This window comes from Cupressus sempervirens, chromosome 5 (assembly GCF_028749045.1).
Source record: "Cupressus sempervirens isolate cs-2001-9-10 chromosome 5, ASM2874904v1, whole genome shotgun sequence".
In the NCBI taxonomy this organism is placed as follows: Eukaryota; Viridiplantae; Streptophyta; class Pinopsida; order Cupressales; family Cupressaceae; genus Cupressus; species Cupressus sempervirens.
In genome coordinates, this window is record NC_143122.1 from 1,007,505,861 (window position 1) to 1,007,520,700 (window position 14,840).

A 14,840-nucleotide genomic window follows, 5' to 3' on the forward strand; every position below is an offset into this window, starting at 1 on the left:
AACTTCTCATTGTACCACAACTCAATGTGTACATCAACTATCCTTGTAACTACCTCTAAGGAAGGATCTTGATGATCGTCCCAATCCACTAGACCCAATTCCGTTCCATCCACTATATCATAATCTTCTCTTAGTACATTTTCATCATCTTCCAGCTTATCGAGAATATCAAGGCATCTCCATCTGATTGCCCTCATCATTCCCACTGATAATCTTGAGAAAGCTAGCTTTCTCACATGAAATTCATCCTGTGCATTCGCCCAAAAATCTTCTATAGTAGGAATATGTTTAAATGTGTTTTCATGAGATGCCTTGATGAGACCATTAGGATCGAATCCCTGTCTTGCTCTATACCATCCTAGATGATACCACTCTATCCTAGATGATACCATTCTAACTCTTTCTCTGCAACTGCAAAGGCGACAAGATTGGGGCAAGTATGATTGCCTATTCCAAATGAGAAGGTAATCCCTGTCTCACCTTTAAGTTTCATCATCTTGTCATAATGCTCAAGTTGCCTAGCCAACTCCATCAAAACTATGTTGTCGGGTGGGTACTTTGGAAGTCTCTTGGGACAAACTGTACTTCCTGCACTCTAATGCATGTAAATTGTGGAAATTGGATGAACCAAATCTCATACTTCTTAACTTTTGCTTCCGCTTCCAATGAGAGCCTTCTAGCAGGTGTCCCTTGCAATATCCTTACCATCTTCATGCCAAAGGTATCATAAAACATCTTACAATCATTGGTGTTGTGCAAATGAAGCTGTGGATAGCACTCATGCACCAAACATTGTCCCTGCCCATTGCCAACCACTCCTAAGGCCTTAAGTCCAAGATTTTCATATAGTCTTGCGATCAGATAAAAAAGGTAGGATCCCATATAGAATTGCTTTTGATTTTGCACTGTCCTAATTTGCAACTCTAAATTTTCACTTATGATTCTAGCCCAATCAAATTTTTTCTTTCCATTTTCAATTTCATCAATAAAGAAGTCCATCCAGTTCTTGAATTCCATACCTTGAGCCACACCTATGATTTGGCTAAGAAGCACAATAAGATTGTGATACTCTGATTTGAAATTTGACTTGGTGAGCTTTGATGACTTGGTGAGCCTTCGTATAACCAATTTTGCATTGGATGAATGAAGTAAGCCTCTTGATTATCCTGAAATAACTTGGCCGCCTGATCCATCATTACCACTGTCATGCCTTTATACTAGGGAATATTAAATACTTCTTTGACCACTTATCCGCCAATGTTGGCTACACTCTCTTCCCTTCATCAAAAATGATGGACTTAGTAATAATATCAAACCGGGATGCACACTCCATTACCAATTCCGGACAAGGCAAGGTAGGAGGAAAAGCTGCCGTGTGTACAATTCCACTCTTGTAGATCTTCTTCGCTATGGGGGATTGTCCTTCCTTCAATTGTATCATGTTCACTGTACCGATGTTGGTATCACTTATTCGCCTCACTTTCGAGAATAAAGTGATCTTAGGCATCATGTCTTCCTTGTCTTTTTTTGTATTCGTTCTCTTGGGGTTCTTTCTTGCACTAACATCTACCATCCTAAACACTTATTTCTGCCCCTTCGTTCTAAATGATATGGACTACACTTATCAATCTCCAACCTTCTTCTTATCGATGGAATTGAGTTTATTTCTACCTCGCCAAGTCCTATCTCTACACTTATCAATCTGCAACCTTCAACCTAGGGGTGGGACTACCACTTATTTCTGTCTCTTAGTTACCTTAGGATGGACTACACTTATATCTTCCAACTTCAAGTCTAGCTTATTTTTGCCTCTCCAAATGTCCTATCATGAAATCTCTATATCTCCCAACTTCAGCCTATCAATAGAAATGACGAAGTGGTGGATGATCAGTGCAAGAAATTAGAGAAACGAACCAAGTAAGAACAAGGAATAGAATCCACCTTTAAAACCAATCTTCACCTCTAAAAATGAATAGAATTTTACCTCAAATCTGTCTTTACCAATAATCGACCCCTCTTCAAATACGGATCAGATCTCGGAAATTTCAAGCCTCCTTGCAAATAATGATGCCCTAGCAAAAATCATAATTTTGACTTCCTTGAAATCGCCCACACATGCCAAAAAATCAGACCTCCAATCATATAGCCTCTTCACCAAATAAAATTGCCCAATTCTGAAATTCACTGCCAAGAAATGGAAAAATCTGACCCAAAAAAAAATTGCCCATGCTGGAAAAAATCAGATCTGCTCCAAATCGCCCTAGGGCAGAAATTCGCCCAAGCAAGAAGGAGAAAAATGCTGCCCGGACTATTCCTGACACCTCAATACATAACCTTTGTTGCTGGTGCGTGAATTTTTTCAAAGTGAAACGTTAACTCGTATATGCACAAGACTCTTTGTACCACATCTCAATATACTTATTTACGGGCCTGCTGCCCTCATAAGCACACTATCATTTCTTTAGCATATTTTCAAAGGTAGTGTTGTGTGATATTATAGCGAATCATGAAAGGTTCTGCAGACTACATACTGAAAACTCAAATGAAGTTCTTGATAAGAAAATCTTCCGAGATGTTAAAATTTCTTATTTTAATATCATTAATTGCTCTTTTCAGAGAACAAGAATTATGTGTGCAGAGGTGACTCAAAAAATGAGAATACAATTCATTCTTCATGGGCTTCTCCATTCTCAGCTATCTATTAGATATCTATGTGAAAGCTTGAACATTCTTGTTGGTATCCATCTGCTTCACATACTACTAATGAAAATGTCTCATACTTGCTGTTCATGTTTTGCTTATAAGATCTGTACATCCTTCCAGTTGATATCTGTACTTAACTCTGTTGAAAACAATCTTCTCAATAGGATTTCATGGCTGCATCTAACTGCATATCCCTTTGTCTGGACTCTCAATTATCAAGTTGTAACACATGAAACATTCACAGTATTGTCTTCTGAATTATGACTATGAGTTGTGCACTTTCAGAATTCGATTCATATCATTGCATAAGATATCTAATGTTGCGCTTGAAATACATAGTCTTCTTAATGATTAAAAAATGAGATATGAATTCCTGGCACCTTGCTAACATGCAGCCCATATTCCTCTTTCAATTCAAGGCTCAGTTGAGTAAGATGAGACAATGATTTTGATTGGCTCTAATATGATCCATCACTTACACAATCATATACTCTTTGACAAATTTCTCAATGTGCTTTAGCATCTTAACATGAATCAATGACAAGGCTTCATCAAATCTCCAACATTATTGCTTAAATGGAGACCCTAAATTTTGCAAAAATTTAGAGTTCCATCAACACCAACAAAAACTCCATCAAAATTTGTCCAAAGAAATCATCCAAAAGACTTGGCAATAAGAGATCTAGAAAAGGAAGTTCAAACACGGACAAGATCAACAAACAATGATGAGCATGTTTATCTTTGTCTTTTATCAAAAATAGAACCAAAGAACTTCAAAGAAGCCAATGAAGACCACCATTGGGTAAAAGCTATGGAGGAAGAATTGAACCAAATCGAAAAGAACATCACTTGGGAAATTGTTCCAAGGCCAAAAGATAAAAATGTCATAGGAACCAAATGGGTGTTTTGGATTAAAATGAATGAAAATGGAGAATTCACTATGTACAAAGCAAGGCTTGTCTGTAAAGGTTATGCTCAAGTTGAAGGAGTGGATTTTGAAGAGACTTTTGCTCCAGTTGCAAGATTGGAAGCAATCCGGATGTTTCTAGCATTTGCAAGTCATAAAGCATTCAAAGTTTACCAAATGGATGTAAAATCAGCTTTTCTAAATGGAGACTTAGAAGAAGTATATGTTGAATTTCCTAAAGGATTTAGATTCTTAGAAAAAGAGGATCAAGTATGCAGATTGAGAAAAGCACTTTACGGACTAAAACAAGCCCCAAGAGCTTGGTATTCTAGATTAGATAAGATCAAGATTTCAAAAGAGGAATGGCAGATAGTAATCTATACATCAAATCTGAAAATGACAAACTTTTGATAATACTTGTATATGTAGATGACGTAATATTTGGAGGAGGAAGTGATAAAATGTGTAAAGAATTCCATGAGTATACAACAAGAACTTGAAATGTCCATGCTTGGAGAATTATCCTTCTTTTTGGGATTGCAAATAGAGAAAACAGGGAAAGGAATACTTGTTTCTCAAGGTAAATATATCAAAGAGATGTTCAAGAAATTCCAAATGGAAGATTGTGCTATTGTTGGTACCCCTATGATTACTGGATGCAAGCTTAGTAAAGAAGATAAATGCCCAAGTGTAAATCAATCTCAATATAGATCCATGATTGGAAGTTTGTTATATCTAACAGCTGCAAGGCCTGATATCTTGCAAGCTATTACAATGGTGGCCCGATTCCAAGCAATGTCAAAGGAAACTCATGTTCTAGCAGTTAAAAGGATATTTAAGTACCTAAAAGGTACTATGGATCTTGGTTATGGTATCCAAGAGGAAAAGGTTTTTCACTCACAGCTTACACAGATGCAGATTTGGGAGGCAATATTGATGACAGCAGAAGTACAAGTGAAGATGCATTTTCCCTTGGTAATTGTCTAGTATCAAGGATAAGCAAGAAGCAAGGACCAGTAACTTTATCTACCGTACAATCTGACTATGTTGCAGCAGTAGCAAGTTGTACACAAGTGCTATGGATGAAACAAACTCTAAAAGATATTAAGATAGAACTTGATCATCCCATTCCTATATTTTGTGATAATACAAGTGCAATCAGCATCTCAAAGAACCCAGTCATGCACTCTAAAATGAAGCACATATCAATTAAATACCATTTTTTTAGAGAACAACTACTTGTCAAGCAAGTAACCTTGGAGTACATTAATACAAAAAGGAAAATTGTGGATATCTTCACAAAACCCCTTCCAAAGGAAACTTTTGAGTACCTGAGGGAGAAATTGGAAGTAGTCACTCTCATCCATTCACTAAAAGTTTCATATGGAGCATGTGTCCAGGGGGAGCTAGTCTATAGCCCTGGAAACCCTTTTCCATTTATGCCAAAGGGGGATAGATCGAAGAAAGGGGAAGCAGTGCACTAAGGGCAGCCATTGTCATGTCCCCATTTTGGAGGCAATTTGATTTAATTAATTTAATTAATTAGGTTGTCCAAAATAATGAATATTTTATGAGGATGACTAATTAATTATTTTAATTAAATAAATAAGTGGTATTAAGTTAATTATTTATAAAGTTATCAAATAAATAAATATTAAAAGGTAACTTTATATTTAATTAATTTAATAAAGTGACTTGAATTATAAAATATTTTATAAAGTCACTTTATAAAAAAATCAAGAGTACATACATGGACTTTGTAAAAGGGGAAAAAAAAAAAAAAAGTAATATTAAAACTCATGTATTATCCCACATTGGCAAGACGGAAGCGTGGAGCAAGTGAGGAAGGGATTAAAAGAAAGAGGATAGCTCTCATTTATTCATGCTTGGAAATATCAAAGAAATTGGAAAATTTTTTGAAGATTATGTCTCAATAGTTTGGAGGACGAAATCCCTTCAAGCTGGAAATCTTGACGCCATTGAAAGATATGGTCTTGAGATTCAACATAGTAGCAGTCCGAGAAAAAGGAACCGAAAAAGCAAGCTGAAAAAAGGGTACGAAAAAGCAGTCCGAAAAAAGCGGAACCGAAACGGCAGGCTGAAAAAGCAGGTACGAAAAAGCAATCCAAAAAAAGCGGAACCGAAAAAAAAGGCTGAAAAAGCGGGTACGAAAAAGCAGACTAGAAAAGCAGAATCGAAAAAGCAGGCCGAAAAAGCAATTCGAAAAAAGCAAAGCAGAAGGGGCAACATAGAAGGAAATTATTATAGCCATCTACAACCAGGTTCTTTTGTTAGTATTGTTTTTTAGGGTGTTATAAGCTTTCAGCTGTAAGTGTACATTATACCAGCATTATCATTTTGTAATCCATGTAAATGCCAAAGTCTTAACCATATTTCATGAGCATTGTAACTAAGAAGATAATAGTTGCTGGTGTCATTTAAGCAATTTAATATCATTATTTATCAGCTAGTTAGTTTGCATACCAACTGTTTGTAAAAATGTCAGTTGGCTGTAAGTGTTCAATTCTCATGTTTAGATCATATATATGCACTGAATATTGTCAAAATTAGTAGCACACTCATGTTAGGTCATTGTGTAGTCTATTGTAGTCTTCTAGCACAAGATTCTCATTGATGCAAATTGAAGAAAAAGTCATTTGAAGCTAGCTGAAATACTATATCAGTCATACGTCCCTTGCATGTGAATTGTTTGATGAAATTCCTTGAGCTTTCATCAGCATTTTTGAGGGCAGTTTTGAGGAGGGTTATTACAGTGGTATCAGAGCTTGCTTGCAAAGTGTTTGACGAAATGTCAAACAACTGAAGTATAAAGATTTTTGGTGTTTGAAGAAATTATAACCTATTGGGGTTATTACAGTGGTATCAAAGCTTACTTGCAAAGTGTTTGACGAAATGTCAAACAACTGAAGTATAAAGATTTTTGGTGTTTGAAGTAGTTATAACCTATTGGGGTTATTACAATGGTATCAGAGTTATAAGTCCTGCCGTCCTGTGAAGGTCTTATAGGGAATTTGGAATAGCCAGATAAAGAGAAAAATGTTTGACAAAATGAATGCCGGTCTAGATCAGGGAAAGGAAATATTCTTACAATTATTAGACACCTTAGCACAGGGACAGCGATCAGCAGAGCAAAGAGCACAGGAACAGAGTCAGAGATTTGAGCTTATGATGCAGATGATGGCTTGTCAAATGGGGTTGAATGCTAATGTGGGTGGAGGAAATAATCAGAATGGTAATAATCAAGATGGGGCGCATAATGGAGGCGAACAAGTTGGGAACAATTTCAGTCATGCACCCCAACAAACTAGGACAGTGAGTTCGAGGCCCATTATTCTCACATTTCCTCCTAGAGCTCCAGAGCAGCCCGTACCAGAGCCCCAGATCACTGATATACAGGACCAACTAAGGAGAGATTGGGAAGCCGGAGGTCCAGATTTTATTACTGCAATTACCTTTAGGAAGTATATAGATGTGCGAATGAAGCATATGCCACGTGGACATGACAGGAACCAGAGCTATGAGCTACGGAAGAAAGTAGGGAAACTTCAGTTACCATATTATGATGGCTCGGGGAAGTCTACAGCAAGAGCTTGGGTTCAAAGGCTTGACACATACTTTCAAATGAACCCTATGCCTGAGGAAGAAGCTATTAAGTATGCAACAATTCACCTAGATGAGTTAGCACACGAGTGGTGGCATCATGGTATGGTCACTATGGGTCATGCACACATTACCTCATATGTGGAGTTTAAGGAGAGACTGATTGAACGTTTTGATAGGCCTAAGGATTGTACCTTCCCTATGACAGGCAGAAACTTGTATGAGAAGTTTAACAGACATGCTGATTCAATACAGGGAGACATTAGCATATCTTCAGGTAATGGCTTATCTGCATCATCTTCACAGGTAGAAGGGGTTACAGACGTTGTGCAGGTTGAGCCAGTTGCATCAGAAGGTGATATCACAGGCACACCGGATTGTGTGATTGACACAGATAGTGATTCCAGTACAATTGGGCTGGATGAAGTTACAGTAATTGAGGATACTGTCATGTTTGAGAATAGTACAGTTGATCAAAAAGTGAGCATTCAGGACTTTGCAGAAAGTGAGTATTAGGCACAGTTGGATGCTTCTTCACATGAGATAGAGGCTAGTAGCTCTTTACTTGGTTTGGCAAGCCAGCTGAAGACAAGGGAGAAGAATATTGTCATGGCTTTATCCCATCATGATAGGATACATGGATTGATTGAGAATCACATTTGGATGATTCAACTGCAAGAGAGAGAGAAAGGAGTCACAACAGGTTCTTCTTGTGACGACTTATAGCAGATCAAGGAAGGCATGGAGGCAATGAAGTTGGCTCTCCAGGATTCTGAGAGACATGTGGACGAGCGTTGTCTTGAGGTGAGTTCAGTTCGGGAGTTAGCACATATAGCAGGGACTCAGTTTCCTTTTACAGTTGGGTCAAATGTTGATGATGATATGAGTACGTCTAGCATTCACACTCCGGATTCAGAGACTGTAGACAGGTTCGTGAAGTCAGTTGGTATTGTTCACATTACTCAGGTGAGAAGTTTACTTGAATTGCCAGTTGGTTTTCGTTCATGGATTAGATGTTGGGATCCTTATCTTAGTACTTGGGATCGTTTTGACTGGAGATATTTATCATTCTTTGGTAGTAGTATCTGTTGCACCATCATGGACTTGATTAGTAGTTTGCCAGGTGTAATTCTCATCCATGCCAACAGCTTGTTTGATGTTGGAATTAGTTTTTACAAACCTTTGTTGGGCATTGTTCATGTATCCAGTCGACCATTCTTGTTGGAATGGGTTGATGATCTCTCAGATATGACAAAGTTTACAGAAGAGTCCCAGGATCTGATTATTACAGATGACACCCAGGGGGATGTTGTGGACAGTTTTGAGGACTTAGTCTCCTCAACAGTTTCCTTTGATACGGAGGTTTATGTTGATGCTTTAGTCACTCCATTTGATGATACAAGTTCAGCAGTTGGACTGCAGAATTTGGATGGTAGTATTACAAACGATAGCTATTATGAGGTTACTCCTTTGGAGAGTGTGCCAGGGGTAGAGTATAGGAGTTTGACCAGCCAGCACAATCATGTGTCTAGTCAGCTGAGAGTTAGTGAGCAAGACATTGCTATCGTTTGCGAGCATTTCGATGCTACTCGTCAGTTGTTAGCAGTTTATGGATGGGGTTCTCCTACTAGTAATGAGCAAGGAGGCAGTTATCTTTCCTTGACGGAGATCCACTCTTTATGGAAGGCTATTCAAATTCTGAGACAGAATTATATGCAGTTGGTAGCCGACAGAGATTATCTTATGGAGTGGGGGAGTACAGCATACGAAGCATTATTGGCCAAGGAAGATGAGGTGAGTGAGCTTACTCAGCAGCTCGAGGTGACTTCTGAGATTCTTGAGAGTACACAGTTGGCTTTCGAGGAGTCACAGTTTCATTTGGCTAAGGTGACCATGGAGTTAGAGCGACTGCAGTCTTTGCCAAATTCTGTACAGTCACAAGTTGTGGTGTCTGGTGATTCGAGGATGTCCATGGTCGAGATTGTCAGAGACAGTGGAGATGAGGATGCATCCATCCTTGATACTAACATTGGCATATCGGGTTCGTTCTCACTAGAGTCAGGTTCAATTGAGTTGGGTGTTGCAGCAGATTGTTGTGGTACGCCTGACATGGTGGTGGCCTCTAGTACTGATGGCACAGAGACTAGAGATGTTGTATCAAAGATCATGTGTGATGTTGGTGAGCCGGTAGTTGGCATGGTTCCTGCTAGTGATACTACTCCCTTGGCGACGTCTTTGGAGGTAGTAGTCAGTTCCAGCTTGGTTAGTGATCGATTGCAGTTAGTTTCATCTGGGTTGCAATCTGAGCCACTGACTAAGATTGGCGCATTCTATCGGCATTACACTGTGAGGTATGCTCATCAATTTACCTTTGATGACCATGTTGATGAGATGATGATACAGAGATATACTTTGATTCCTAGTGCTTGTCATCAGTTATGGGATGGTTTGACGCCACAGGATGAGAGTTGTGATGGGCATGACATGGCGATAGGTTTTGCGGTTGACAGCTTGATAATACATGACTTAGAGCAGGAGTTTGGGAGTGATGCTTCAGTGGTTGTTGTTATTGATTCTACTCCTTTGGCTATGACATCTCCTAACTTAGCTGGTGATCAGTCACAGTGGGTTGTATCACTTATTCATGGTGAGCTGTTGACTGAGGTTGGTTCTTTTTATCAGCATTATACTGCAGGGTATGTACATCAGTTAGCATTTGATCCTTGTGTTGAGGAGTTGATGGTAGGCAAATTTGGTTTGGGTTCCATTTTTTGCTGTTTATCTTGTGATGTCTTTTCACGATCAGCGGTGCATGAGAGTTATTGTTATGAGACAGTGGCCGATGATCTGCAGAGTTGTGTTGACTGCAGGAGTTTTATAGTGTGTGGATTCTCCATACTTGGTACAATTTTATTCGAGAGCGTTCACCATTGTTGCAGAGTTGGATTATACATTTCGTATAGGCCAGTGGGATGCGTTGATGGTATTTACTGTGTTGGCAACTTGATTTGCCCACTTTACTTGGGTTCTGATGTTCTAAGAGTTTGTGTCTCGTGAGTTTCTGACTGTGGCAGTTGTGATTTTGGAGTTTGGTTGAGCTGTACTTGTCAGTTTGATTATGGATTCCTCTTGGTTATATTGCAGAGGATATTGCAGGAGCCTATGTTAATTAACAGTGGTATAGTTCATGACTACATTTGGGATCCAGGCAGATTGATTGGTTTATAGTTCAGCCATTGCTTGGGGACAAGCAATTTCAAGAAGGGCGGACTGTCATGTCCCCATTTTGGAGGCAATTTGATTTAATTAATTTAATTAATTAGGCTGTCCAAAATAATGAATATTTTATGAGGATGACTAATTAATTATTTTAATTACATAAATACGTGGTATTAAGTTAATTATTTATAAAGTTATCAAATAAATAAATATTAAAAGGTAACTTTATATTTAATTAATTTAATAAAGTGACTTGAATTATAAAATATTTTATAAAGTCACTTTATAAAAAAAATCAAGAGTTCCCCTTTCGAGTACATACATGGACTTTGTAAAAGGAAAAAAAAAAAAAAAAAGTAATATTAAAACTCATGTATTATCCCACATTGGCAAGACGGAAGCGTAGAGCAAGTGAGGAAGGGATTAAAAGAAAGAAGATAGCTCTCATTTATTCATGCTTAGAAATATCAAAGAAATTGGAAAATTTTCTGGAGAATATGTCTCAATAGTTTGAAGGACGAAATCCCTTCAAGCTGGAAATCTTGACGCCATTGAAAGATATGGTCTTGAGATTCAACATAGTAGCTGTCCGAAAAAGCAGAACCGAAAAAGCAAGCTGAAAAAATGGGTACGAAAAAGCAGTCCGAAAAAAGCGGAACTGAAACAGCAAGCTGAAAAAGCGAGTACGAAAAGGCAGTCCAAAAAAAGCGGAACCGAAAAAGCAAGCTGAAAAAGCGGGTACTAAAAAGCAGACCGAAAAAGCAGAATCGAAAAAGCAGGCCGAAAAAGCAATTCGAAAAAAAAAAAGCAGAAGGGGCAACATAGAAGAAAATTATTACAGCCATCTACAACCAGGTTCTTTTGTTAGTATTGTTTTTTAGGATGTTATAAGCTTTCAGCTGTAAGTGTGCATTATACCAACATTATCATTTTGTAATCCATGTAAATGCCAAAGTCTTAGCCATATTTCATGAGCATTGTAACTAAGAAGATAATAGTTGCTGGTGTCATTTAAGCAATTTAATATCACTATTTATCAGCTAGTTAGTTTGCATACCAACTGTTTGTAAAAATGCCAGTTGGCTGTAAGTGTTCAATTCTCATGTTTAGATCATATATATGCACTGAATATTGTCAAAATTAGTAGCACACTCATGTTAGGTCATTGTGTAATCCATTGTAGTCTTCTAGCACAAGATTCTCATTCATGCAAATTGAAGAAAAAGTCATTTGAAGCTAGCTGAAATACTATATCCGTCATACGTCCCTTGCATGTGAATTGTTTGATGAAATTCCTTGAGCTTTCATCAGCATTTTTTAGGGCAGATTTGAGGAGGGTTATTACAGTGGTATCAGAGCTTGCTTGCAAAGTGTTTGACAAAATGTCAAACAACTGAAGTATAAAGATTTTTGGTGTTTGAAGAAATTATAACCTATTGGGGTTATTACAGTGGTATCAAAGCTTACTTGCAAAGTGTTTGACGAAATGTCAAACAACTGAAGTATAAAGATTTTTGGTGTTTGAAGTAGTTATAACCTATTGGGGTTATTACAGCCATGCATTATCAAGACCATATTTTTGAGAGGTTGCCATCAATGACAAAGGGGGAGATTGATGGAAATATTGTCATTGATGTCAAAGGACTCCACGGGTAAGAACAAGATTGTTAGAATAATCAGCATCAAAGCCAAAAGGACAAAGAAAGGCATGATGCCAAGTTTATTACTGGAGACATAAAGAACACAGTAAATAAATTGATCAGTATGACAGAGATATCTGCAATCAACATTTGATGATTCAAGGCAGAAATAGTATTTTAATATAATATACTAATATTCAATAATGAAGGCAGAAATAATATCCCAACAGTCAATTATAGTATTCCACATATGCACTGCTAGCAGCAATCTCAAATGGCAGCATGTAGACAAAGAAGTGACAGAAGTACATATTTGATAAGCAAGGATATGTATATATACAGAAATTTCTATGATGGACACGATTGAACAAAATACTACAGAAAGACATCCATTGAGTTTGAAGTGAGTTCTAGTCTGAGATAAGCCATGCTATATGAATCTGTTTGTTACATGGCAACTGTAATGGAAGCAAAGATTAAAAAAAGGGGTACTATCATTTCCAGCATATATATATGCAGTGAAAGTTAACAGTGCTGCAAGAGATATAAATTTCCAGTCAGATGTATGTGGTGTGAGTCTTAGTCACACATCATATATCAATGATGATATATTATACAAAGAGAATGTTTTGGGCTGCAATGATACAGGTAGCCACATTAGACAAATAACAGTGGTAATGGCCCAATATAATAGATAACTAAATTGATTATGATAACAATCAATCAGATAAGGCAGCAATAGTAAAAGATTCAGTTCAGAAGCCATGACTTATTGAAAGAAAGTTAAGTACTGGAGATATACAGGTATCAGGAGTTTGCACTATAATTCAGAATAAACAAAATTATAGTGGTTATATGAGTTTTTATGGTTTGTACATATGCTTGAATGGAAAGCGATACGGGCTGTCACATAAAGACAAAGACAATTTGATTATCAGGAGACAGACAAAGGCACAACTGCTGTCATGTCATCTTACATTTGAGGACGGGATCTCATAACCTTAGATATGAGACGGGTAGATGGAAGAGGCCCAAAAAGGGTTGGGAGGAGAAAACTCTGATGTTTTGTAGGATGGGTGGAATTGAAATGGAAGGGTATTTTCTCTTTGAATGCACAACATACAACATCCGAACATACTATAATGTCATCCTAAAAGCGGACAACATGCATAGCTTATTTGACGTTGACAAGATCAACCAAACTGCTGGATTTTTGGTTAAGATACATAGCAAAAGATTGGAAATGGAAAGGAATATGAAAATTGCATAGTATTGCATAGATTTGGTCCCTTAGACTGCTTAATCTCGTGGACGTCATTAAAAATCATTCATTTCATCATTTTGTGTATCTTTACTAGATCACTCTACATGTTTTCTTCTAAGCTCCGAGGGTTTTGGTTCTTTTCATTGTTAAAAGTCTAGTAACTACTTTTACTTTGTATATATTACTAAGCTGGTAAGGTTTTGTTCAAATTTTTTCCAGTTTGCTAGCATTAATTTTCTATTTTTAAAAAAGAAAATGACATTTTCAAGTAGGATTATGTTGGCAAGCCTAGGTACCTTGCTTGGAAACATAGGACACTAGGTACAATGTATAGAATGGTAACTTACAACTATTGTAGGACGGATAAGAGAGGAGGCATAAAACACATCAAATATAGCTGTATTGGAATACCACGAGAGGGAGGAACATCCTATTCACAATATACTCTTTAAGGATGATGTTGTTAGCCAACAAGAAGCTAAAGCAGAACCATCCAGCTCTAGACGCCTACACAGCAGCAGCCTTTTTGAGCTTTAGTTGTAGAAGAAATTTCTAGATTACAAACACTGAAAGCTCAAACTATCATTCACATTGAAGTTGACACATTTTTGGTCCTATGATGTTTATTGAACTCTAATTTTAATCTATATATAAAGGAAGCCGATAAATGAAATTCCCTAAATTCAGTAGCATCTTTAAAGAATTTTCCACACATTTATGTTTATTAATATTCAGAAAATATATCAAGTTTTTCTTGAGATTAAGTTTTTGGGAAAATTTTGGGTCAGCCAAATTATTGTTGAGCACAAGTTTCTCAGCCATTATTTGAACAATTTGATCTCACTGGTTTCAATAGCCTTGTGCCGAATATGGATAGAAGCATGGTCCTCCAATTTAAGTACATGCATTCCAGGATATATATTTATCTGCTTAATTTATATGATAATATGCTACTCAGTACATCCCCTAGGTTGTAGCTATACTACAAACTTCATAATGCAATTATGAATACAATATAAGAAGTCCCCTAGGAAAAATCTAAATTGGCCTGTTCTTTTGATTCAGAAAAAGCCCTTGGGTATTGAAAGAAGAACATACATAGGTTGTTCAGAAGCCTTTGCTGCTGCCCGTATAAAACAGTAATTGGCTCCTCCACTTGCAGCAGATAATAGGGTTATTAGAATTGCATGTATATAGTTCTGTTCTCCAGGTTTGTATAGACCAGCTGAATCGTCACTTTCTGAAGTCTGTCCTGCAAATCATTTCATCAAAGCTTAATATTCAAGCACATAAGCGATTTCAATGGATAAAAGTTAATTTCTATATTCAATTTTTTATCAGATTAAATTCAAACTTCATTAATAAGAGGAAAAAAATTCAATATCAATTTTATTAATATCTATTAGGTTTCTACGATCCATAGAGTATTGTATGTGCTTCTGGATCTGATTGTGTGAGAGTTTTTTCATCAACGTTTCGCATCACG

The 14,840-nt window shown here is 37.2% G+C and overlaps 1 protein-coding gene across 2 annotated transcripts in view; it reads right to left on the reverse strand.

Moving 5' to 3' along the window:
- Window positions 1-14,840, reverse strand: part of LOC149559340 (putative transport protein YPL264C) — a 187,900-nt gene that overhangs the window by 68,302 nt on the left and 104,758 nt on the right. For both annotated transcript variants that reach the window (XM_089833274.1, XM_089833273.1), the window contains exon 6: window positions 14,453-14,606. In XM_089833274.1, coding sequence (XP_089689400.1) covers window positions 14,453-14,606 — 154 coding nt within the window. The remainder of the gene's footprint in view (window positions 1-14,452; window positions 14,607-14,840) is intronic.